Here is a 27,923-nt window from a genome sequence, read left to right as displayed (position 1 = left end):
TTACTGTGAGCATTGCAAACACAAGTTATGTGGTCTCAATGGTTAAATTCACCCTGGTATGTACTGAAGAGTAGGGAACAGAAATCCAGAATCCCTGCTGTGCATCATGACATCAAGAAAATTTCTGCCTTGTGCTTACTCACCCATCAGAAGGAAAAACCATGCTAGTTATTTGTATCAACAATGCTCCTGACAAGAAGATTTATAGGAAGAGTTAAGAAGCACACATTTTGTACCTGAACAAAACAAAGCAACTCTGCAATTTATATATAATAGGTAATTTTTATTAAAAAAAAACATTGCAACTGACAGAAAAAATCAAGTCCATGAAATGTGCCATACATTCAAAGAGAATTATTTAAAGAAAGCGATTTCTTATTCTCTGAGGTGATCATTGAAACAGATACTTCCTGACAACTAGAGAACAAAACAAAAGTTCTGTAACACTTTGTCCCTAAAGTACCTTGTAAGAAGTTCTAGAGTTCCTGGCCAAGAGTCCTACTTGCTAAATGCCACATACAGAAGATGACTTAGACATGGTTTCACTGGCTTCTCTTCCAGCATTTGCTGCTGTGGTGTAAATGAGACTGATCCGCAGAGCTCGCTGGTTTAGGTACTGGTGACAGACTCAAGAATCCACCCAAGGAAGAATCCCAAAAGGAAAAAGCAGAAATTGTTTTATCCTTTTATCCTCAGTAATATCTGTAGTTCAAAGCCAAAGAGGTGGCCAAAAGTGTGCACTCCCAGTGAAGCTGTAACATACCAAAGTAAGTTTCTTATGAACCAGAAATTTCTTGCATCCCTGTTTTGCAGAATATTAGAAAAAGACCACCAAATACAAAAATCTTACCACTACAAGTTATTAAAAAAAACCCTTCAGACAATTAAAACACACAACAAAGTGTTTGTTTTCTAACAGTAGAAATACAATCCTCATTAAAGCAGCATACCGGAGAAGCCAGTTGTTATGTTTTCAATTAAAAAAGACAAAAGCCCAGATGTTCTTGTAGCACAACCAGAACATTGGAGAAAAGAGAAGAACAAAACATTCATAGTCTGCCATGCTGAGTACATTGTCTTTGTAAGGTCACTTCAGGCCTAGAAGAGTATGGTATTGAACAAAGAGCAGGGAGTCAGTGCCTGGGCACAGTGTGACTCCCCTCCACTGGACAGTTTGCCACCAATCCAGACAGTCCAGACTCAAATTGTGAGGTTCCCAAAGAAAGCACGGTAGGGGAGTTATCTGACTTACACACTGAAGTCATCAAACCTCATACTTGCTGCCACTGCTAAGAAAACAGAAGCTCTTGGGCTATTCTTAGAGAAAAAATGATTCTGAAAAATCTGTCCAACACCTTGCCTGTGGCCAGACAGGACTCACCCAGCAGAGGGAGGAAGCCTCATGAAGGAAGCAGCACAGGCACAGCTGTTCCTGGGACCGAGGGCATTGCTACGGCCTCCTCACATCACCTGGGGCAGGTTCATGACAGCAGTGTCACAACAGGAGCCCAAGGGCTTGGTCACAGCCCCACGGGTCCACACCACCAGAGCTGCATGTCACGGACAGAGTATGGTGACCTGTGCTGGCTAATGGCCTTTAGAGACAAAATCTACATGAACTCTGCTCTTTTAGTCCCTCTCAGTACAGCCTGCTCATTCTTCTAAAAGAGAAAAACCTCTTCTTTAAGAGCTCAACAGTTCACAACAGTAAAAGAAAAACATGGACCCCTACCTTGTTGGGCCAATGCAGGAAACACCCCAAAACATAACCTGGCTCTTGTTTGGCATTGAACAACATGAACACGAATCTCAGCCTCAACAAATCAAGCTGTCAGATGCTGGTCCTACTCCAGGGGATTCAGCTTGTTCCTCCATCTCAAACTTTTTCATTTCTGAGCCAATGAAAGTGGACCTGCTTCTATCTTTGTGGCTCAATCACATCTAGAAATACTTGCCTGGCAATACTGGCCATGCCCATTGCTGGCCGCTCGATTTGGGAAAGACCCTACATCCCAGCTGTGTCCTGTGCACAGCTGCAGGGGCACACCCCACAGTTCCAAAGCACGAGTACCTAAGTTTCCAGAAATCACCTGCTGGCTCCTCCTTTTGCCTGGGTGTTTGACTGGCTGTGCCAGCTCTAGACGTGACTCCAGCACCATCAGACCCCCTCCACCATCTCCTCCATGTGTCCTGCAGCAGGGATGAATATCTGCCGACTCTTTAGCTTTACAGCATCTGTGGTCGGCACATTTCTGGCTGCTCACCTCTTTGCAGGGCCTCCCACCCCCACCTTCTCTCACCAGACATCCTTATAGGGAAAAGAGAAAGTTCCTGGATTTGCTCTTCAATACTGCTTCCTCCATCATGGAGATACCGAATGCTAGTATATGCCACAAACCTCCTGCCAATATACAGACTTTATATTTTATAAATAGGTAGAAGTTTCAGACAAAATATCCTATAATTTCTGTGGTGTAACATTTTTAAATACCATTAAAAACACAAACCATCCAGCCCTTGTGATTATATATACAAACATTTGTGAATTAATAAGGCTCATAGGTACATATGCAAAAATAAAGTGCCCCTCCCCCCACCAAGAAACAGTTCTGTACAGCTAAGTCTGAAAACAGAGCAAGTTATTTAACACAGAACCTCCAAGGCTGGACGTGCAGCCGCGTTTTCCATCCTTGTTCTCATTTCTGCTTTCAACTTGGCAACACAGGAGTATTTACAAGTGGAAGAAGAGATGCCATGGCTGACTCTGCTGACCTGCAATCTGCCCAGCCAAGTTCCTCACAGGGCCTTGGTGCTGGCTGGGTGTGCAGCGTGGGACACGGGCTTCTGAGGGTAGTGGCTGTACAAGTAAACCTGCAAGAGGATAGCAATGTCCACAAATACCTGCAGGAGTCCACAGATGGAGAACTGGAAAGGGGCCTGATTCAGGATGAAGTAAACAGTCTTGAACGTGTCCCCACTGGTCCACATCAGCACCATCTTGATACTAAAAGACAGAAGAAAGGGAAGAGTGTTTGCTGAGAACTTGGTTTTGGATTAGACCTGCTGTGCCAGAGGATCCCACCTACTGCAGGCAGGATTTACAGCCAGCAGTGGGCTGGGACTCCCCTGGACAGGGGCAGCCTAGCTGAGACAGGCAGCACTGCCCTTGAAAGGGAGGATCAAACTCTCTGCTCCACAAAGTGCAGCACTCTTATCTCAGCAAGCACAGCTCCAAACACCTGTGGCTATGAAGGTATCAAACTTTTTCAAATCTCCAGCTAGGATATTTGACTCAGTGGTGCTCTGTAAACATGGCTGCCACATACTGACAGCATTGACCACAGACCAAAGTAAAACAGTGCATGGAAAAGAACAATAATTCATCCCAGCAGTTACTTCTTGTGTGTGCCATTCTGTGCTCATGCAAGGTAAAGTAACATACACATTGCTCTCTCATGCATGCATGCTTTCAGCATCTGCTGAAACAAACAAAACAGATAGAAGAAACCACTTCTTACCGCAGAAAATGCCTAACTAAAAAAAGCAGTCAGACAGATTGTCCAGTAATACAGAAAGAGGAAAAATTACATGCCTGCAGCTGTTACTGGAAGGATGAACAGCACTAGGGATTTTTATCAAGGACACAGATCAAGAGCAATGCTCAAAGTTCCTTTTAATAACAAACTTGCTTTTATCTTGCTCTTCTGCTAAGCATTTCCTGTCCTGTAGTCCAGCTCCTGCTCCCCCACATCACAAGAAACTCCGGGGAATAGAAGCAACTTCTTCAAACAGACCAAATTATTTTCAGTGTCCTCAACAAAACAACCAAACCTGGAAGGCTGTTTCTGAGCTTCATGCACTTTATCAAGAGAGCTTTTTAAGCAGCTGGATAAGCAGCACTGGACAAAAGCTTTGTAGTTCACAGTATGAGCACCGCACATGATTTGTCATAATTACAAGCAATTTACATTTTGCCAGCACAGACTCCATCACACACAGTCAGGCCCATGCAGCAGGGCAGGACTTAATGTTCATTTTTCAAACACTCGGGCAGGAGCTCACAGGATTTGTGTTTTGGGCACAAGCACATAACGCAATTGCAAGCCAAATGCTGCAGCCCATTCTTTCCCCACATGGGAAGGGTGGACAAAGCATCAGTTTGTACAGCCCCATCACACCACAGAAACAGGAGCCTTTTCTAACTTGGGTCCTGTGGCCCAGAGCATGAAACAGGTCTACAATCAGGACCTTCCACAGAATCTATGTGGAACTGCAAGCAAGGATATGGGGTTAAGCGAGCAGTCATTCCTCGCCCACGGTCATTCTAAAAATGTAAATAAATAATCAGAAAAAGAAAAAAAACTGCTGAACTCTACACGTCATTTGTGCTCAGTGCAAACAGCCTGCACCACCTGCCCTGTGCATGTTGCCAGTCACACCAAGTCACCTTACATCACACTTACAGGACGTTTATAGATGCAGGTGGTGGTCAAGGAATGATTGAGATTTTAATTAGGAAAGCAATAAACTCTGAGGGTAATAAAACTGGCACCTTGCTTGCTGGCAGTCAGTACTTCTCCTCCTTTGATTTTAAGTATATTAGTGTTTGCTGGGCAACTGACCACAATTTAATTGTGGATCTGTCCTGGCATAGCTAGGTACCCTCACTAAAAGCACATGCTCAACCAGGCCGCTCACTGTTGACAGAAGGGCAATTCAGAGATACCATGAGATAGCTGAATAGGAATTTAACAAACATCCTTAATACAAAGGATATTTGTCACTCATTCCCAATGGAGAAAGCCAGCGGGGTTTTTTTGAGCAGAGTTAACCTCCTTAAAGAAAGAACAGTCAATCACTGAGGAAAACTTCAGGACACCTGCAGTTCAGCAGCACCCCAGGAGCCAAGCACACCTCTAACTGTGTCACATGCTGTGCCAGGCTTGACAAAGCAAGTTTTGCTCGAAAGCAAGTTTGCTAGGAAGCCACCTGTGAACTCAACATTCTGCAACACCAGCTGGAAAACTGGTGCAGGTTCTGATAGCCTCTGCACGTTCCAGATCCCACACTCCAGCTCACACATCTGACTCTCAAGGACATCATCATCATGCCTGGAGTTCTCACTAGGAAATGACAACACTCCACACACATGAAAATCTCAACTTGTCCTTGACAAAAATTATCTTAAAAATGATACAGGTAGTTTAAAGAGCTAATGCCACTGGTCTGTGTATCAAAAAACATACATCCTATTCTGTCCAGCTTGGACAAAGAACCAGAGAAAACCTGCAAATCATCAAGGTAAAACGCAAATAAAATACAGAAAATGCTTGATATCCCACAACAATCAGTCCTGCAGCTGCACCAAGGTATTCTCAGGGCTGATGCAAAGTAGTGACTGTGGAGTGCTGGCCGCCCTCCCAGAGGAGAGGCTGGGACTGGATAAAAGGAGCACATCCAGCAGGGACCAAAAGGTGCATGGGGTAATCACAAAGAGCTTAGCAAGAAAATGGGAACAGTGTCATGCAAGAGGAGAGAAAAGGCAATGAAGGGCGATAGAGGAAAGCAAAGGAGACAGGAGAGGAGCCAAGAGGTTGGTCCTTGATGAGAAGAGGATAGAAAAAAGAGACTGGAACAGAACAGGGAATTATAGGAACTGAAGAGAAATGGAAACTTGGTACACAAGTCCTTGAAAATGATCTGAATTTGGGGTAGACAGTTTGTACGGCAAGGTTTTGGTAGCAGGGGCCAGGGAGGCAGGCTACAAAGTGCCTTCTGTGAGAAGCTGCCTGAATCTTTCCCTACATCCAAGAGAGCCCATGCCAGCTGGCTCCAGATGCACCTGCCACTGGCAGTCTGAGGCCATCAGTAACAGTGGTAGCACTTCTGGGATAACATATTTAAGAAAGGGGAAAAAACTGCTGCACTGCCAAGCAGCCAGCTGAGAGGAGTGAGAACATGTGAGTGGAACAGCCCTGCAGACCCCAAGGTCAGTGCAGAAGGAGGGGGAGGTGATGCCCCAGGCACTGGAACAGAGATTCCCCTGCAGCCCACAGTGAAGAGCAGGGTGAAGCAGCTCTGCCCCTGCAGCCCACGGGGGTCCATGGGGGAGCGCAGAGCCACCTGCAGTATTTGAAGGAACCCACTCTGGAGAAGGTGGATGCCCAAAGGAGGTTGTGACTCCATGGGAAGCCTGTGCTAGAGCAGGTCCCTGGGAGGTCCATGGAGAGGGCAGCCCACAGCAGCAAAGCTGGAGCAGCTTTCTGTCAGGACTTGTGACCCCTGGAGCAATGGATGGAGCAATCTATCCCTGAAGGACTGCACCCCATGGAAAGGACACATGGGGACCCACACTGGAGCAGTTAATGAGGAACTGCATAACAAGGGAAGGACCCACACTGAAGAATTACGTGAAGCACTGTCTCCCTGGCAGGAACTCCAAATGGAGTAGGGAAAGAGCATGAAGAGGACAGAACAGCAAAATCAACATGTGATTAATTGTCCCTCTGTGCCATTTGTAGGGAGAATGCAGAGAAGATAAAATAAAATTGAGCTTGGGAAGAAGGGTGAGGTCTGGGGAAGCTGTTTTAAGATTTGGGTTTATTTCTCATTATTGTACTCTGATTTTGATTGGCAATAAATTAAATAATTTCCTTGAGTGGAGTCTGTTTTACCTGTGATGGTAACTGGTGAATGATTTCCCTGTCCTTATCTCGACCCATGAGCCTTCTGTTGTACTTTTCTCTCCCCCTGTCCAGCCGAGGAGCAGGAGCAGTATGAGTGGTATGAGAAGTAAGCACTTGGCATTAGCCAACATCAATCACCATGAGGGTAAAGCTAGGGAATGAGCAAAGAGGGGTGTGCTGGCCCAGGACCCTCACCTCACCACTCCAAGTACCCAGGAATGCCCCCAGCACTCTCTCCAAGTCAGTACATGTCTCACTCCTCCAGTGCCCACTCCAAGGAGAGGAAAAGCTCCAAGTGCTGTTGGCCCTCTCCCATCTCAACCAGCACCCATCTGCACACACAGCCTCAAAGTTTCAGCTTGCTGGGAAACCCCTCGAGTGTCTGTGCGACACCTTGGGGGAAAGAGAGCTGGCCCTGCCCCACTGCATCACAGGCCTGAGATGGGCTAGATGAAGCTCACATGACCAACATGGCTTCTGTCAAGTCCTAGTTTCCAGATTCTCAGCACGATAGTAATGGTCCTCCTCCCAGTTTGGGATTTGCAATTGCTCTGTCCTTGCTGCATATGCAGATGTCACTTGCAATGATGCAGCGGTGCATGTAGGACTATGAGGGATGGATGGCATGGATACACTGTCACTGTTCTCATACCTTCCAGCTTTTGTGTCACTTCAGGATGCCACATTGTACAGAAAAGTCAGTTTTTGTCTGCAGCTTCTCAACTTTATCCAGTCACCTGGGGAAGAGAGGTAATTCTTATATTTGGTCTAACTTTTGGGGTAGACAAGAAAGACACCATTTTAGCTCAGGCAGATAGCTGCCCCTTACCTGCCCAGGTGGAGAAAAGAGCAGTGTCTGCAAAAAAGGAAGCATTTTACTGCCCAGAAGAAATGGGAATTTTCATTTGGTTGTGGAGAAGAAAGAGCAAAAAATGGGAGAACACACCAAAGCCCTTGCTTCACTGCTCTACTGTAACCCTGTATTTGCTGAGTGAATCACAGAAGCATTAAGTTGGAAAAGACCTTTAAGATCACTGAATTCAACCATTAACCTAAACTCACCCAACCATGTCAAGTCTACCTCTAAACCATGCCCCTAAGTGGTACATCTGCACATCTTTAAAATATCTCCATATTAAGGTGGATGTCAACCAGCATCCCCAGGTCCTTTTCTGCTGAGGACCTCTCCAGTCACTCTTTCCCAAGCCTGTAGCTTGGGCTTGTTGCAACCCAAGTGCAGGATCCACCATTTGGTCTTGGTGATGCTCCTGTAAACATCCTCAGCCCATGGATCTGCACCTTTGCCATGTGCCAGGTGTTGTGGGCTGGTAGATCATAGACTGGTGCACCAGAGTCTGACCCCTGGCTTCACAGAGCAGAGAAAACGCTGCACTGCTAATGCAGAGGAGGTTTTGCTACAACAGGCAGTCAGAGCCCACCACCAAGGCTGCCTGGGACTGGACAGCACGGCACAAAGAAGCTGCAGGCAGCAAAAATTTCCCAGACTGTCTCACAATGACCAACTTCACACTCTATCTTCCTGCTATCTACAGTCACACAAACCAAGCTGTTCTGTGCAGCACTGGCTACAAAGCAAAGCAGGACTTAGGAGTAAATATTTCTTTCCTGAAACAGCCCAAAGCTAAGCTGGGGAGAGGTGGAAGGCAGGAAATGCTCACCTTGTCGATATGGAGGATACGCTCTAGGAGGACAGCACAACTGCTCTTAGCACAAATGAGCAAGCAGGTTAGGGGTGAGCACTGCCAGAGAGCAACCTGGGGATGCAGAAATAAGCAAACGGCAGCATATGTCTGTGTGACAACAGAGATGCCAACTGGAGAGGCAGGAACTGTGCTCAAATAGCTGGTATTGCCAGAGGCTGAGGCAGACTTGCGGTAAAAATAGCACTTCCCAGTAATGTACATCAGGACTGCAGTATCCAATGACAACAAACCTCCTAAAAAGCAAGTGCCTTCCTCACAGCTGAGCTCAATAGAAGGAACTGTTAATGTAGTAACAGCCAGAGCCAAGTCTGCATAAGTTGCAAATGATCACAAAAAGGAAAAGCTGGGATTTTTTTAAACTTTTTTTAAAAGCTGAAAGGGCGCTTATTTATTTTGTTGCTGGAATTAATTCTCAGAGAGACAACAACCCTTCTGATCAGACACTAGATTAGGGGTGGGTTGCTAAATGATGGTTTTTTATATGGTAATATGAAAATGCCCTATGGTACTGCTGTTCTCTACCATGGACAGCAGATTTCATAAATAAGCTGTACCCGTCTTCATTTGCTAAATAAATAAATTACATGCTGGAAAACAGCATTCACTTTTTTCATGGAATAACTTCTTTTATTCAGGTTCCCTGTATGTTGTATATTAATCATGAAGTGACAGAAACTAGAGGTAAGAGCAGCTATCAGTAACATGGCATCTGCAGTCAGCCAACAAATCTAAACTTTCACAGAATTATTTCTGGAATTATTTAGATGTAGAAAGAGCTACATTCAAAACAGAAAAAAAATCCCAAACCATATTCTCTTTCTGTGTAACTATACTAGAGGATGAGCAATTTCCAAAACAAATATATCTCTCAGATATTCAGGCGCAATCTTCCATATCCAGGACTAATACTATTCTAATTAAAACTTTTCGGCATCTTCACTCTTTCTGCACAAAACCTGGCTGCAACCAGAGTCTCAAGTCTCTGATTTTCCCTTGGAGTCTCTGCACACTCTGATGAACATTAGTCACTTGTGGACCATTACATCTTTCTTCTTCATTCATCTGAAAGAACAAAAGCTACCAAAAAGAAGAATCTTGTAAAAGAATATGAGATGTGAAGCCCCCTCTTCCACTTCCCTGGTGAACCAGTCTGTCTTAAGACTGTTGCCACTCTCCAAACAGCAGCAGGGCTGCAGAGCAGCAGTTTGCAGAACACAGGCAGGGACTGAGCACAAAACATGCAGAAGGAAAAAGACACAGCAGTCCTCTCTTCCTGTTTGCACTGCAGATTTTCTCACACTGATGTTATGACTCTGCATGTTTGCAGCTTAACACACAAACCCAAAAATACCCTGCACGTTGGAAGACACTGAGAGAATCAGACATTAGACGGTGACTTCCATTGAAAAATCCTGCAGTGGTTTGAGCAGACATTTCAGCACAAATAGCAACAGGAGGAACGTGTTGCTCTGATGTAATTACATCCTGCTACAGTCAAAAACTTAGGGCTAGCTGTGCTCAGACGCTTGATGAACTCAAAATTTCTAAGTTATGTTTGATAAGAGAAAGAAAGAATATAATTTATTTACCTTTACCCATGTAAAGAAGAGAATTAGACTGGACTCTGTTCAAGAATCAGTGGAAGTTGTCCACAATCTGATTAGACTGCCACAGTTTCAGATTTCACATTTCTTCATATATTAGCACTTGACTTTCACATATGTTAAAACACAGTGACAAATCTTTGAATGATCTGATATAAAAGCAGAATAAAATAATTTAGAAGTTGATAGTATAGTATTTCATTCAGAAATAAAGTCCACACAAAAGCAGCCTATCAGTGAGTATTTTCAACACTGCATTTGGTTTTGGGAAATGAGGAAGAAGGTACAGAAGGTACCTCTCCAGCAACCTTTTAAGCTGCTACCTCCCACAAGCCATTTGCACAGGAATGTCTGGAAGAGAAAGCAGACTCAGTTTTAACATCCTGACTTTGGAAAACTTTCGGTTCCCATTTGCAGCTCCAAAATAGTCTACTTAGAAAAGATAGCAAGCATCCCTAACACTGCAATTCAATCAGAGGCTGGCCCGCCTACAGCAGTGAAACACAGACCAGAAAACATGAAATACGAATGCCATGTTATTTTTAACACTGCACAAAACAAACAAAAATTAACAAATAGAGCATTTGTTTCTAACAAAATGCCATATGGCTTAACAAAAAAAAGGAATCCTCCTCATGCTAACCAATTTGCTTAGCCTGCCAAAAACTATTAAAAGGAAAAGAAGAAAAAGAAAACACACAGATCAGATATCCAAAGCATCTGAAGTTTGAAAACATGAAAACTAAGTGTGCATACCCTAAGACAGGTCCTTCTGTGTGAACAAGCAAGGATCTTGTTTTAAATATTGCACAGCCAGCTGGGAATCCAAGCATGAAACTGTTCACCAGTCCTACGTGCCCTGCTCGGTGTGGGTGCCTTACCTCACTTCTCAACAATTCCTCTGAGGCTGGAGCAGCACTGACCATCTCCAGAGAAAGACATTTGTCCAGCCCCACAACACAAGCAGGAATTTAAGAAGAGCTTCCAGCAAGAGAGATCCACCTCTGTAACCAAGCTGAAGCAGTTGAGTTAAAGCCATATCCAGAAGCAATTGATATCACAGTCAGCTGCAATTCAAGAGCAAATTATCTGAAAGTTTCTGTGATTTTCAGGGACTGTACTCATCAGTGAGAAAAGATGAAAAGCAGGATTTCACTCTGAAACACCATCAGGCAAACAATCCCAAAAAGGTACATATAAGCAAAGGTTTCACAAAAAAACCTCAGGGTAAATGGGCATTTGTCATTTTTTTTTCCATTAATATCTATTTTCTAAACTCCCAAGTACAGCAGTGTCAGGCATTTTGATCCCATGCAGCATATCCACTCAAAATCCAGTATTTGTTAGAACATGTCTGTGAAAGGGCAGTCAAAAGGAAACCACAGGACATGCCACACAGGGCTAGTAAATAGTCCAGGATCACTAATACGGCCTCCAACTATGCCAAGCAGCTGTGCCTAAAGTGCAGTCTGTAGGGGTCCAGAAACTGGTAACCCTTAACAACTACAAAGCACTTTTAGTACTGTACAACTTGTGCTGCAGAAAGAAGAGCAGCAGGTCTTAAACAGCACAAAAACCTCCAAGTTCTATGAAACAGGTGTGAAAATAAATCTCTTCTGTGGATCAGAGGAGAGAGAATTTGAGCCACAATTCACACCAGTGCCCTTTCTGCAGGAGACACAGAAGGATGCCAGCCAGACTGCAAAGCTCAGGTCTGCTTAGACATGTGGTATGAACACAGATTAGACAAGCTCTGTTTCTGCTGCTGGTGAACTGGGAAGCTTGAGACCTGCTGGGTCCCATGGCAGGGACCAGATTTTCTCTGGTGCCAGGGCAGAAAATCACATCCTGCACCTCTCGCAGTAACCACAGTCAGCTGCCAGCACACACAGTACTGTCAGTGTAATAAGAATGGTGCAGAGCACACCTAAGTTACACCATTCTTCAAGATCTCACCCGTGAAGTTGTTCTCGAGGATCTGTCCCTGCCTCCTTGTCTCTCACCTCCCACTTGCGGCACGGCAATTGGTGGAGCTGCAGGAACAGCTGCTGGCTCATGCTGCTCTAGATGCTCTCCTGCTGCCCATCTTGTCTCCAGCTACTTGGCACAGCCCACCCTGGGGCCCCACATCATGCACTGAAAGGTGAGGGATAAAAGGACTTGCTGCCATGCAGGGCACAGGGACACAAATCCCAGGAAGCAGCACTCCTTCCCAAGGCTCATCTCCCTGCAGGGTGAGTTGGCCAGCCACTTCCCAGCAGTTGCAGCCTACCCACTGCCACATCACTGCTATGTCCTGCAAGGCCAATGCCAAGAAGTATCAACATAATGTCCCTGTGCAACACCATTCAGTGCATTTCCTGCTCCAGTTCTAAATAACTTGGGAGAAATTCAATTTGAAAGGTAATCAAAAGACATGAGGGAACAGAGGTTTGCTTCAGCACAGCTGTGCATCCTAAGGCTCAAAGCAATGCTTTTAAATCTTCCTTTCTTCCTGCCCTAGACAACCAAGAGATCATCAGACTCTTCATTCAAGTAGAGGTAATCTGAGCACATTTTCCCTTCATCTTCATATGGTAACAATTACATAGCTTGAGCACACTTCTAGTTTCTACTTCAACAACTGCAATTACCTCTTTGGTCAACATACACAAAGTAACAGTCCCAGCTCCAGTGCTTTCCTTTTTCTAGATGATTGGAGTTCACTTGTCTTCAAAGCCAGCATCCACAAGGACAAAATCTAATGATATTGCAGTCATTACTTTTCATGAATAATCACATCCTTCAGTTAGTAAAAATGCTTCTCACATTCTAGGAAAACACTGGGGAAATTAAGACCCCAAACACACTAGAAGGTAAAATAAGAGTGATCACTTAGGGACAAAGTCCAGATTACTGTCTGGAAAGGAATTACAGATATTTGCAAGAAAAAAGCTTGCATTCTCCTCCAAAACATCTTAGCACCATAAGGAAATATTGGCAGACCTGGCAGTTTTAGGTTAATGGTTGGACTCAGTAATTTTAGAAGTTTCTTTCAACCTTATTGATTCTATGAAATAACCCCTTGCAAACTCTCTATGAAGGTATGTCACCACTTAATTCTTCATCTGAAATTCCAGGTTTCTCCATTTCCTTCCACATGCTCAAGTGCTCACAGAGGTGCAGCAGTGAAGTTACTGGTGACAGTGACACACCATACACCTCTGTGCTACTCCTTAAAGGAAAGCTGAGTGAGAAGGCTGTCTTTGTCAGCAGGTGCCACCACAAATCAATCCCTTCTGAGCCACTTTCCACATTGCCACTGACCCACAGTGGCTGCAGGGCTTTGAAGCCTGGCTGTAGGCCAAATTGAATGCCAAAGGAAGGATATAAAAGCATCATGATCACATCCCAGTAGCATGAAACAAATCTTAAAATTTCAGCCCCAGTAGGGTTTTTGCAGTTCAACAAGGATAGACATGCCCTAGCCTATCTTCATTCCTAAACTCTTGCCATTTGCTGCCTTGTACACTATGAATACTGTTTTGGGAAATTCTCTAATACAAGACTTAGTATCTGACAGGACAAGGCTTCCACAACTACCCTGAAAGCTTGCCTGACAATGCCAGGACATCTGGCTAGGCATGTAATTCCCTAATGTGATGTAGACATGTATCATTCTTAGCCATCCTCCCCAGAACAAATTAAAATCCTACCTTTTGGCCTTGTTGAAACAGGTTTTTCTGATAGCAAGATTATTTTTCTTTCTACATTTCACTCAAGAATACTATGAGCACTTCCTCCCCATCTCAGTTTTTGGGCTCATCATTCAGTATGTCAGTCTCTGCACTTCCCACTCTTCTTCTGTTTGCTTGTCCCTCTGTGTCTGAGGAGTAGGGGACCAAATAAACTATTCAGGTCAAAGCTGAAACAGAAAATCTCTGCAGTCAACCCACTGGCACTGCCCAACGCCCCTTCTCTACCCAGTCCTTCATCATAGTCTTTCTGGACCACCCTGCAAAGTTATTTCCTGTGCTAAGGTTCTTTGATCTCTTTTTTCTGCTCTTCTGGCTCATCTGCTAACTACTTAAATTACTCACCTCTCTGCTGACTTTACAGATCTTCACAGTCAATATTACCATTATGGCTGTTTACATTCTTAAATCTCAACCTACATGTCTTCAAACTCAAATCTCTGTTTACTTCCATTCTGTATTTCTAATCCCACTCAGTCCTACTGCACTGAGGGAGACACCTCTGCAACCACTCACATGCTGTAAACTTAACCCACTTACACAATTGCTGTGGTGAGTTCTAACAAAACAATACAAGTGCTGGAATGTAAAGAACTGAGGCACTTCTGTTCCCAAATTTGTTAGGTAAGAGAGGAAGACAACATTTTTAAAAAACTTTCATCTCTCAGGTATCTTCATGACAGGCTCAATTCCCATCTCTTGTGCCTTGACCTGACCTTATTTATGCAAAATACCTTGCATGACACTTCCTTGCTAGAGGAAGATGGAGCACCTAAACTTAATGGAATGGTTTTGTAACAGAAGTACAATAAATTTTATCTTGTCATTCAAATTCTCAGGGCACAGAGAAAAGCACCTACTGAGAGAGCACTCATTAAACATGCCAGCAGAGCTTTATTCCTATATTGTACAGAGGCCTTGAACTATTTGTAAAAGATGAATGCTTTTGGTTTGAAGTAATTTGCTTTGATTTTACTTTTTGAACAGAGGGGATGAAGTGCCAGGGGAAGAAAAATGAGAAGAGTTCAATATGTGCAAGAACTTTAGCAGCCCACACTGCGCTACAACCTTAGAGATGCTTAAGATAAGTGGATACTGCTGCTCACGCTGTCAGAAGTGCTGGGAGGCTGAGGGAAGGAAGGTCTCCCTCCTGGATTTTTCCACATGTCTCTTCCTTCAGTTCCTGAAATTCTCAGATGTGTTGAGTACACAGGGAAAAAAGAACTGTGTTTGGAACTCACACTGTCCTGCTGCAGGTGTTGAGAGAACAGCCCTGGAGAGACACAGCAGGCGAGCGCAGAGGTGACTGCAGTGCTGACCCAGCACAGCAACCCACAGGCCACAGACCTGCAGAGAATTAAGCAGGAAGTGCAGGCCCTTGAACCTGGGGCATCAATCACAGGTCTGCTCCAAGTGAAAAGAGAGTTTGGAGAAGAGGAGAGAATCCACTTAATTCCTAGGATTAGAATAAAATAGTTTCAGCCCACATGTTCACATGCTGACAGGACTCTGCCCTCATCCTGAGTGCACTGAGACCAAGCCTGTTTATTTTCCTGATGTAGTAATACTTTCAAGGGAGAAGAAATTAGAAATCTTCTGAGAACTACAGACTACTTTATTTAATCTCTTAGCCTTAAAACAGGCAGATTTGGGAAGGGAATCTGATGTTCCTGTTGCCCATTGGAACTACAAATGAGAAGGTTAAGAGGGAAGACAAACTATTTGTAGTAAGCCTTACAAAAACCTCGTCCATCCAGTCACAAAAACTGTTCACTGACTATTATGCCAATCTGGATGTGTTTGTAAAGTCCACAAATGAAAAACCTTGGAATATTTTACATAAAAGCCACAATAAAGAACAACAGCCACCAGCTGATCAGTGCCAGGAGCAGAAGAGGAAAGTCAGCAAAGCAACACAATCCAAAAAGTAAAACTTGTCCAGAAAACTACGAATGCTGGCTGAAGCTACAGAAGTAATGACAACAATTGTAGGTCCACAAAGAAAACCAAGGATCTGAGTAAAGAAGAGCATTTAGGAAGACAAAAGAATACAATCACAGAACTACAGCAAATTATACGTATAGTTTAAAATAGGCAATTTGTAAGCACAGTGACAGTTCTGATTAACTTAGTGCAATAGGAAAGGCAGCAAAAATAAGGAATGGGCTATACAACCCTAAGTACAAACCACTTTTAAGTAGAGCTACTAATTTTACATTTACCTGATGTAGTTCTGGCTCATGCTTAAGACCTTGATTTCTGTATTTGCTAGGGCCCCATATTTAACTTTTAGGTCCTAACTAGTCCCTCAAGAACTACTTCCTCTTTCATAACTTAGTCCCTGTGACTGTCTGCACAATGCTTTATGCAACGAAAACCTGCTTCTTAGTTGGGTCAGATGATTTGAATCCACAAAACTATATTGGGGGCTGTTTGTTTCCTTGAACTAAGTGGCCCTCACCTCCCATACCCCTCCTTCCATGTTCTCTGCTTTGTCTGTTTAATATATAAAGCAGCTGGAGGGTACAATGCCAAAACCTGTGGGAAACCGTTCTCTCTCTATTTGGCATCTTCCTTGGTGTTAGTTCTGGACTGGGCACAATTTACTCCTTACTCAGGTCTCTGCTGTACTGGTCTGCTTTGTGTATGTGGCATACTCAGGAAAGGAAATCTTTCACATAGGCATCCATTATCCCTACTCCTATTTCTTTGATTTTGCTCTCATCCATGCAATTTCTGACAGGGAGAGAAAGGAGCTGAAGAGAAAAAAACCCACAACATTCAATATAGCCATTGCCTGCATCACTCTCTTTTAACTTCCCTCCTTTTTAGCACTTTTAAAGTTCTTTTCCAGTTAATTTCTCTCACTCCTTTACTGAGTCTCCCCAAAAAAGCACAGATATGTAGCAAAGTTGCCATAACAGATGTCAATTCCCTTTTAAATTGAACTAAATTTATGCTGAAGAAGCTAATACACAGTTGGTGCCTGAGCAGAAACATCCACGAGTCTCGCTACTTCCCTCTAGCACAGGGTTTTGTTTTCTTTTAAATAGCATAAAGGAAGTAATTCAAAAGTTACTCCAAAGGAAGTAACTTACTGAAGCTGTTTTACTTACTCACAACTAAAAAATTCTCTTAGGCTAAAAAATCCCAAGAAACCACAGGAGTAACACTTTTAGAGCACTTGCCCAATCTCCTTAAATCTAAAATCTCACTAAGGGAGGTGGCCAGACATTGGTTAGCCAGTCCTGAATAAAGCCTGCAGTTGCTCCATCATAGCAACTGGTTAATACAATACAGGCAGAAAAAATACAGCAGCTTTCATTACTTCACAGCTTTTGAATAAACCCAGGATTTGTCTCTGGGACAAACACTGGTTTCAGAATTCAAAAGTTTCTCCTGAAAAATTATATAAAGAGCTGCATATCTCATAAAGGAAAAAGCTATAGAGTAGTATTCAATAAAAGCAACCAACAATAAAATTTATCTAAGAAATACTGTCTTCTAGTATTTTTAATATTATCTACAGAGGCAAAAAGTAAATAATGTATTAAATACATATACATAGTAGAATCATTTAATAGAATTTATTTCTTTCATACATCTTTATACCACACTCATTTCACTGAATACATTTCAGACAAACACTTGCTCATAACTAGCTCACAGCTGCAGCATACCTTATAAAACATTTCTGAATGAAAAAGCTTTTTATAATTTGCAGCTTTTGACTCCAGCAGCTTCTGAGACAATAAACGCCAATTATTTTTCCATCAGTGATTTGCGCTTTTTAAAACAGGATAATCACTGTGACTGACCCAGCACTGCCACAGGATGAACTAAATTAATATTTTTCTTTCATACCACAATAACCAGATTGAATGAAATCCTGAGATTATCCTCATTCAGCCTTTTCAGACTAGATTTCCCAAGACAGTCTCCTATCAACACATAAGCAGAGTCACTGATTGTGTTGCCTGTTTCCAAGCAGTGAAATTCTGCGCCCCCAACCCAATGTCAGCCAAACACAACAGTCAAAGCTGTGAAGAAAGGAGGTTCCTTCCAAGCAGATTGAAAGCTGGCTATGAGCAAGAAGACAGACCTGGGAAATTGCTGGCAGAGGGACGACACAGGTTTTCCCTGGTTGTGTCCTTCTGACCCTGCAGCTGCATGTGCAGCCCTGAGCCGGCACAGCAAGAGCCATCCCATGCCCAGGGTGCAGCCAGGGAAGAGACAACACTGCATATCAGGATACCAACTACTGCTGCAAAAATACCTTGCTTTATTGAACCCACATGTTTCCAAGCTAACAACTGATGGGCACATTTGGCTATCCGATGGACTGTGGCTTCTGACATTTCAAGACATGTAGCCCAGCTCTGTCCTACTGCCAGACCTCCTTCTCGGACCTGGGAAGATTGTGCCATGCAGCAGCTCTGACTAAAAGAAACTGCTTCTCCATGGGGTTTGAGAAGCAGCTGGCAGTCAAAAAGGGTTACTGCCACGTGATTTTGAGAAGTCTTTGCAAAAAACTTGTGATGAAGGGCAGTTGCTTTTTTCTGGAGCAGGGCAGCAGACGGGAATGCAATACTGTCCTGGAGCAAATCAACCCTCACGCAGTCCCAAGGTTAACACGGTCCTTGGGTAGGACCATACACCTACCACTTGGCCACAGACGGTACAGATGAACACCCTTGTCCTGTTTAGGGCAAATTTGGGAGAAAACCTCCAAAGGGGTTTCCTCTAGAAAGCAAACTCAAGTGGCCCCTCCCCCATCGGGTTTGGGAAAATACTTCCTTGGAGAAAAGTGGAAAAAACCTGTTTATTTAACAGGCAAAGTATTCATCAGCACAAAAAAATGGAACAATATTAAACAGTAGAACCTCTTACTGCTCTAAAGGAGGTGACAAACTCAGAAAGGCCCCTCCCTGGGTTGCAGCTCAGCTCACTCAGTCTCTTATCAGTTCCTCCAGCACTGGAAATGCCGCAGCCCAGGCCCAGCCTGGTGGCCACAGGTGTGAGCTGCTGGTGCTCCTCTGGGTGTTCAGTCCAGAGCAGGTTTAAACAGAAACCAAAGAAAAAGACAAACCACAGTCCAGGGAACTTCACTGCCTCAGCTACCTAAAAACTAACTAAAAGCAAAGGAGAGCTCTGTCCCGCTGTCTGTCCATGCTGCAGGCAACACAGTCCAGCACCAGGAAGCAGGGGAGCAAGTGCAGTTTCTGATAAACTCCATGCTTCTTCTCTCCCCTACTTCCACTCTTAAAGGTGCAAAACTTATTTCTAAACAGACAAACGGGGATACAAGCATCATGAAGTCACTCCAGGACAACCCTCCATTTTCCTCCTTTGGTGGAGGAAGGTCAGCTGGGATTATGAGGAGAGCATAGTAACAGCAGTGCCTCCCCTCAGAGGCTCTCCCCACACCTGCACAAAAGCACACAGTGCCCCCCTACAGCAACTCCACAAAAGCTGCTGTCCACACATTCTCCCAATGCACTGACCTCTGTGTGCAGCAGTGTTGCTGCCAGATCCAAATCCAACCTTCCTACTCTTTCCATTGCCTCCTGTTGAACACCACCATTTCTCATGAATGCAGTTTATTAGAAAGAGAAAGTGACTGGGAGGCAACTATCCTAGAAGGAGTGGGGAGGCAATGAGTAAGTTCCTGTCTGTATATTTCCTGTCTCAAAACAAAAGCAGTTAATAAAACAAGGAGCATCAGATCCCAACTGTAGTATTCAGCCACTCTGACTCCTAACAGGTGGTAGAGGAGAGGTGTTCTGGATGTCAAATCTTGAAATATTTTACCACATAATATAAAGCAAATTTACAAGTGATGAACCATCTTTTATTTTTTTTCTCAATTACTCTAAAGCTCTTCAACTTTGAGGCAGCTTTTGTCCTTTTTCTAACATAACAGCTTATAATTCTAATCCACCCCAATAATTAAAGTAATCAAATTACTCTTCTACTAGGTCACCTGACTGAACTAGTTTAGTTCTTGAAAAGAATGGAGATTAAGTAAATATTTCTTTGATAGGTATTAACACAATTCTTTACAAAGCACTTCTGTCAAGTTTAGTACCATAATTTATATAACTACTACTGTACTATTTAGGTTTGCAACCATTCAAAAGTACTTAAATACTTAAACAGAGCTCCAAGTTTCCATAAAGTACTCACTCCAAAAGTAACCAGGTGAATTGTCAAAGAGAACATGATGAAAATTTCTGTTGCTTTAACTAGTTTACTTAATCATAGGAAAATTTCCACCCATCAACCATCAGCCCACAAGGACATATTACACTATCTTCACTTCACAAAAGCTGTTACTCTCCTTTTGCATGCATCTCCTTTCTATTTTTATTGTTTCCATTACTTTCCAACTTCTCCTTTGGTCTCTGCTCTGTCAGAAGAGAGGAGGAAGCTACACGACCAAGTAGCAATAATCCCACAAAAAGCAGGAAAACGAGAGAGGAAGGGGAAAATGAAAACTTAAAAATAAGATGTGAGGAGCTCTATCCAGCAGAACAGAGATATCAAAGAACCAGCAGACTCATTCTCAGGAGCACTACAAAGCACATAACTGTGATTCCTTCACTCCAGTCATGCTCTATTACAATAAACATAACTGCCTAAGCTGCAGATGCCCTCTGAACATTTACCTTAGACACAAAGGATATTTTCACTAGGGGACTTTTCAGGCAGTAGCAAAAGGAAATACAGGGGTGAGATGATAGGACCCTTTCCACAACAGACTCCTAAAGGATATCCTGGCTGCCACTGCAGCCAGCTCTCCCATTTGGCTCTTTCGTGGCCCCTGGTCTCCAAGTTTGTTTATCAAGAAATGACTGCTATGTCAAGTATGAGATGTCCCCAGCTTCTCACTTAAACAGATGTTAGTGGGGCAGGAAGGGTTGTGGATAGTGTGGCCTTTTTTCAGAAACAAGAGTATCAGAGGAGTCCAGCAGGATACTCCAATCAGATGGGGCCACATACTGAGACCTTATTCTCCATTTCTTTTTCAACAGTTAACCTTTATGAAAAGACTTGTTTGCTAAATAGAACTAATGGATCAGCTGCTCTGTCCCAGTTCAGAGACAGATGCACATTACAGCTTTTCTAAGCCAAGCCATGAGGACCTGTGAACAACCACTTCTCTGGCAGTAGTGAAGGCTGTGATCTTTATCAGGGACACAGACTGCATTCCTGCACTGGGTGACAGAATTACTGTGGTTTAAGAAATTACCACCTCCAACCAGGATGTGATGATTGACCAGAAGGTCACTATATAGAACAGCTAAATACTCATTGCTCTTCCCATTAAGCTTAAAGTCACAGAGACACTAGAAACTCATTTCTTTTTCTTTGCCACTGAGGCTTGCTAAGAGCACAGCTGGCAGCCAGCCATTTTGGCCTGGATCCCCAATGCAATTGCTTCCGACAATGTAACCAACCACACACAGGGTTATTTCTGCCCTGAGCTGTAAATAACTGCACAGAGCAGTGAGAATCAGCTGACCTGGGCATCAGCCAGCCCTCACCTGGTAAATACCCAGGCAAGTAGGCTGGCTGCACTGTTACATGCTCCCTTCAGTATTCCCATGACTGGGGTTTCTTCTTGATATGCACTTAGAGAAGTGGGCACAGGAAGGGAAGTTCAGAGGAAGTATTTCCAACAGTTCCTTCAACAGAAGGCAATACACTGGGAGAAGTCACTCACTCTCACAGGAGGAACAGCCCAGTAATGCTTAGAGAACATGCAGTCAATTTAGGATTGCATGGTACTACAAAGTGTGTGTGGTACCTACAACATATATAAAACCACAATTTAACTTGATAAAAAGAAAGAGCACCAACACATGCATGAATATCCTCCCACTGCAGTACAACAGCAGAAAGTTGTACATTACTTCATCAGTGCCCAGATCCATCAATGTCGAATGCCACACAAAGTATTTCTTCAAGAGTGGAACCAGAAGGAGGAATGCATTCTGGAACCATGGGCACAAGTGATAAGCAGCGTGGCTATGCTTGACCTGGTTCTGCTCCATGACAAGGAAACGTGAGCTTTTATGCTATTTTCTCTGGACTAAACATGGCACTCTTTCGCCAAGTAGTCTTAGATGAGAATTCTGCAATTCTGTGCTTAGCAGTTTACAAAGAACAAAGGTTTTTAAAATCCTTTTGCTAACAGCACATACAAGAAATAGCAAAACTGAAACTCACATCCCCGGGAAGGAGTTAGGAAAAGCAAAATACAACCAGTGGCCATCATTATTATGGCATTATGATTCACAGATGAAAAACAGAAAAGGAAAAAAAAAAAAGTCAAACCAGAGCATAGAAACTGTTTAGCAGGTAAGTTGCTTTCTGGATATCACAGGCACAGAATTTTCCAAGACAGTGAGTGCATGAAAAATACCCCAATATTTTGGAAGCAAATCCTGACTCATTCTGTACAAAAGGGGCTCCCAATCAGAAAATGCCTTAAGTATCAAAGCAAATTTCTGAACGTTTCAACATTTCAAGTTAGAAAATATCTCAGAGTAGCTAGTATAAGCATGCTCAAGCCAAACAAATAAAGCAAACAATGTGAACAGAGGACAGAATTGCCTTCGTTTGGGGGTGTCATGGTTAACTGTCTTGACCAAAGTAAAAATTATCCCAGCAAATTTTAAAAGAAATGCAGAGAAGTCATAATGAAACACTGGAACAGATGACAGTCACAAATGATCACAGCACTTTGTGAACTGCATTTGCTGCTGTATTGTTTCTACAGATCAGGGCACTGATGCACCACAGTGAAGGTTTCCTCTCTCCAAAAGCTTCACAAGTTGCCTTTGCAATCTTAGTGTTACCATTTGAGTTATCCAATAAACAGTGTGAAAAAATAATCTGACTTAATGACTCAAGAGTGGGCACAAGATTAAAATTTTCTGTCCCACATTTTTACAGTCATGACTGTAAAAGTCGCATTGGCACTTTCGCAAATGTCAGTTTCAAGCTTTGACACAAAAATAAGTACTGATGTCATTTGCTACAAATGTAGTAATGGATTATGAAGAAGTGATGAGCAGATATGTGAGGAAAAGCTAATTATATGAGTAACACTGATAGTTATAGGCTGCAGGCTCAAAATATTTTCATCCTCTTTATTACTTTTGATATGCAAGATCTCTTTGGACCATTTCTAATTACCGGTGTAGCACAGCTTGAGTAGAACTGTAACACGTTGCTAATGGCTACAGCAGTGGTTTCACATGTTTATTTCACTAGAACATGTTTCACCTTGGAACTCCCAGCTGGACTTCGATAATGGGCAGACTTCAGAGGTGTCATGGAACTCCCACTGCCTTCAGCAGTGCTGCACCGGCTCCTACTGACAGAAAAGTCTACTCCGATTGCTGCTGTGTTTTCAAGTAAAAATTGTAGAGATGACATTGCCCTTCCTGGAAAAGCATTCCCACACTGCAGAGACACCCCCCATGAAGGCACACACGTGTTTGATGTAGGACAGACACCGTACCTCATTCCTTCTGTCGATCTGTTCTGGTAGTTGCGGTACAGCTGGGGGACGCCCAGCATGGCCTCAGTGAACACTGCAAGGAAGCCCAGCGTTTCCACAAAGAGGGAGGAGTCCAGCCACAGGTAAGTGATGTAACCAGTCACACCAGTGAACGTGAGGACACACTGCACGTAGTCTGTAAACTTGCTCCAATGCCAAAAATAGTTCAAGTCAAAATCTGCAACAGAACGAGAATGCAAGAAGAATTAAATATGTTTTCCCAACCAACTCAAAGTTAATCAGGGTGGAATTGAGAACTGGGAAGCATGAGGGAGCCACAGTCCTTGGTGGAAGGGGTTAGTAGAAAATGAGGGATAGGATTAAAAAAAATTAAACAACCAAACAAACACACTTGCGATCATCCCCACCCCACCTCCCCTCTGCAAAAAAAACTAACAAAACCAAGAAAAATAAAAAATAATAGTCCTGATTTCAAAATCATTTTTTGGGGGGTGGTCAATAAAGAAACGAGAAAACAAAGGCTTGCAAGCCAACAAAGTATTTACAAAGATGTGGTGGTTTGACAGGAAATGGGTCTTCTGGGATGCTGTGGTCAGGTTAATGGGTGCTCAGATTTTAATATTGGCACTTGGTTTGGCTACTGGGGCATTGGATCTGCTTCTGAGAACACAGGGTTAAAAGCAGGGCTTTTCCTTGGGAGGCTCTCTTTGGTTTTCTGGCAAGGGAAGCAGGTCAGACCTCCCCTGCACAGCGGGGGAGGGCAAAGCCATGCGGCTGGGAGAGGTAGGCCTGACCCTGAGGGTGGAAGGGTGGAAGAAAGAAGTACCGGGAGGCACCGGGCAGCTCGTCTCTCTCTTCTCTTTCTTGGAGACAGACAGAGAGAGAGAGTGCAGCCTGTGCTTGTGACTGTTACCTTGAAACTTGATAAACATGTGCTGGCAGCAGGCAGCATGGCTGAGAATGAGAAGAAGGGAGGGGTGCACCAAAAAAAGAGTCCAGCAAAAATGCCACTCCATCTTCTCCATTCCTCCAACATCTCTCTCTCTGGCCCATAGCTTCATCACTTGCCCATTTCCTTCTTTATCGTCTACTCCTATCTCTCTTCTAGGAAGGGTTAATGTTCTGTCAAGTTTTCATTGTCCACAAAGGATAGAGGTTTGTATTGGGAATTTGGTGGGGAGGAGGAGGAGATGTATTTGTGAAGTTTTCATTTTCCTTGTGTGTTTCTTTTTTTCTTTTCCTTGTAGTTTAGTTAATAATTTCTCCTTTATTTCTAAGTGAGAGCCTGCTTTGCTTATTCCTGGTCACATCTCACAGCAGAAACCAGGGAGAGAGTATTTTCATGGGGGCACTGGCATTGTGCCAGTGTCAAACCATGACAAAAGATAACTTTTTAAAAGTAAGCATTTCAAAAATACCTTCCTATCAAACATGAAGGACTCTGGATACTGCTCTAGTGGAACTGGCATAGGCAATGTTTCACAAAAACCTTCCAGTCCTAATAACAGGTCCCAAGCACCGCAGTGCAAGCATTCTTTCTCTTAGGTCATTATCTCTGCCTTCCAAGTGCCTCAATCCAAGCTGCTTAGAAGGTCACCTGAAGTCCACAGCTCTGTTCCCTGGTGCAGTGCAGCTGCCTGTGGGGAAGGGCAAGATGCCAGGACACCTGCTACAGTTTTACTCAGACAGGTACAAGACGGAGGCAAGATTTTGCCTGGAAAAAAGCCTCTCACAGACATCACCACTTTCACTTCCAGGACAAAGCTTTGCTCTTGCCTTTGCCAGCACCAAGGAGTGCAGGTGTGGCACCCATTTCTGCATCTATCACAATGAAATGCTCAGCCACAGCACACAATATCCCCTGCTGAGGGAAGGAAAGAAGGAGCAAACCAACCATGGCATTTGCTTGGTACATTAACAGCGTATCATTGGGAAATACCTGGCAGTCTTATTGATGAATAATAAAATACACAACCCCATAGCAATTGATTGTACAGCAATGTAACAACTTCATTTTTAACAAAAATGCTACAATAACTGTTTGTTAGCAGGTGCTGTCCCTGCCTTCCTTTCATAAAAGCATACTCACCTACTTCAGACCAACTGGACTCTCTGAACTACCAAGGTGAGGAACTACTGTTCTAACAGGGACATTACAACCAGCCCAAAGCCATGCAACACACAGCACATCACTAGAAGATCTCCATGGCTGACACTTCAGAAGTAGTTGAGAAAGCCACAGAAATAGTGCCACTGCTAACTCAAGCAAGGAAGACATCGACCTCCACTGACTAACACTAACAGAAAATTCAGTGAGATGGGAATACAGGCACTTGGCTGCCTCAGGATACATACACACACCAAGTAATAGTTTTATATTCTACATCTCTTCATACCTTCGTATCAGTATCAGTCTGGCGCTCAGACACACTTTATTAGCTATTCTCTTTTTAGTGCTTGGCAAACCCTCACCTCAGGACACCTCCTGAGTGCACCCAGCTGAATAATTTTAATTTGCCACCAAAGAGGAAGGCCCAGCTGGCCAGGAGCCATACCCAACCTGCAGCATTATCAGCCATTATCCAGGACTCAATAAAATGACCTGGGGCAAAACCACTGTCAATGTAAATGTTGACTTTCAGTATTTTAGGGTAGTGGCTCCTCAGCCTCAGAATTCAGGGACACAAGACTAAATAAAAGACCCAGTGCTGGCACAGCCCAAACCACATGAGCCTTGTGCATTTCTGGAGCTTTCTGAAGGCTTTCCTTTTTGGAGATGAAGGGCCCATGGCCCTTCATTCATTACACCTTCCTACCAGCTGTCACATCTGCCCTGCATACACCATGTTTTTCCTCCTGCGTGCTCCACATGCTCAAAGATTCTTTTCAAAATACTCATCTCTGGACACCAAATCCTCATTTCCCCAGTTCATTTTCATAACAGAAACCAAAGAACCAAAACTACATTGAAGGAACAGAAGTTTAGGAAGTTCATGAAACCACGAAAGTCAACATTCCCACAGCTATCATGAGGCAAGCTACAAAATCCATGGATCCATGTAAACACTTGAGCACAGATGAGAAAAACACCGTGTGAAACAGGATTTCAACTGAAGCAGGAGAACTAATTACTAGTACAGAGACCCTACTTTGCTCAAAACTATCATGATGCTAGATAATCTCCATTTCACTGTAGTAGTTTATAAGTTCTGGTTTCTGCTATAAATTTTCCTTGGTAATATAGTTAAGAAAGAAAGGAAGAAGGGAAGAGAAGACAAAAGAGATAAGAGCAATCATAACCTTAGTAATAGCTTTGCAGAAAAACACCTGAGTTATTGTAAAAACAACCCAATATATAATCACTAATTCCTCTACTTAACAGATGTGTTCTCCAGATGCAGAAGTCTGTTTCAGGACACTAAACCTCACCACACTGCATTACAAAAAAAAAAAAAAAAAAAAAAAGTAGAGAATGAAACACCTGACTTTCCATAAGGGTTGTAGTTTCTTGAGCCCTTATTTAAACTGCTAAAATGTTTTGCCAAATGATTTCTTATTTTTAACCAAGACTAAAGTTTACTTTCTTTGAAAAATGGTTTCAAAAATTCAGAGGGAAAAAAGTCACACACCCATCACTTCAAGGTCTGGAAAGAAACTGTGACTCATTTTTCCAAGTGGCTCCCTTCTCAAGGGTGTCCAAACACATTAGTTCTGCAATGGGAGAGATATTTTTTTAAAGAAAAAAAAAGTTGATTCTGCTGAATACAGTGACAGGTATGTGCAAAAAAAAAATCTTAAATGCTTTTTAAAAAAGTAGTTTTAAAAACAGAATAAAATTCATGCGTGTGCACACCAGTCCTATTCCAAGAAGATTGGCAGAGAACACCAATCCCTGTCCCAGACCATGTCATCTGATATGTATAACTGAACAAAGTTATACCTATAATTGCAAACATTATTCATGTTTGAAGAAAAGTATGAATAATAAATATCATATTGGGATATCTGGTCCCCCCATCATCTCTTTTCCTTAGAATGACAAAACAAGAAATCCCCTGAACCATCATTTATTTCTAGCAAGCATCTTTAAAACTGTCTAAGTGAAATGTGGATGCATATCTTTGTGCTCCCTGAAATGGGAAGGCACTGCCTGCACAGCTCACTGCATTCTGCCCAGTGAGAAATCCCTGACATGGGCTTGTAAGTACACTCAGCTAATGCAGTTCAAGCAGTAACTTCAGTCACTAACATCCTGTGTGGATCAGAATAAGCATTACTGTGGTGAAAGGTACTGTATTTCATTACCCATGGCTGAGCTCTTTAAACCACCTAGTGAATTGCATTTTAAGCACATTAATCCATTGATAGATGAGAGATTTATGTTGGAAAATCCTATTAATGCTGGGGGAAGGAGCAGCTCAGTAGGTTTTTTGGGCACTGACTGGAGAGAACTCTACACAGCTTGAGGGTGAAGAAGGATGAGATTAAAAGAACTCCTCTGGAGGCACTTTGCATGTCAGAGATGAAAAATGTAAAGCAGGCCAGAGACAGCATTGTAAATAACAATGGTTATTACCAGTCGGGCCAAAATGCAAATAGTAAATTCAAGATTCCGGTGTGGGATAGATGCCAAGTGACACAAA

General features: G+C 43.2%; 1 protein-coding gene across 3 annotated transcripts in view; it reads right to left on the bottom strand.

Moving 5' to 3' along the window:
- Positions 1-285: 285 nt before the first annotated feature.
- SLC66A2 (solute carrier family 66 member 2) overlaps positions 286-27,923 on the bottom strand; it is a 66,128-nt gene continuing 38,490 nt past the window's right edge. For 2 of the 3 annotated variants that reach the window (XM_058806998.1, XM_058807018.1), the window contains 2 exons: positions 23,281-23,497; positions 286-3,004 (listed from right to left, as the gene is read on the bottom strand). In XM_058806998.1, coding sequence (XP_058662981.1) covers positions 2,797-3,004; positions 23,281-23,497 — 425 coding nt within the window. In that variant the 3' untranslated portion in view covers positions 286-2,796. The remainder of the gene's footprint in view (positions 3,005-23,280; positions 23,498-27,923) is intronic. The other variant, XM_058807008.1, reaches the window with a different exon arrangement.

The sequence above is a fragment of the Ammospiza caudacuta genome, chromosome 1 (genome assembly GCF_027887145.1).
Source record: "Ammospiza caudacuta isolate bAmmCau1 chromosome 1, bAmmCau1.pri, whole genome shotgun sequence".
In the NCBI taxonomy this organism is placed as follows: Eukaryota; Metazoa; Chordata; class Aves; order Passeriformes; family Passerellidae; genus Ammospiza; species Ammospiza caudacuta.
This window is presented reverse-complemented; position numbering and strand designations above follow the sequence as displayed.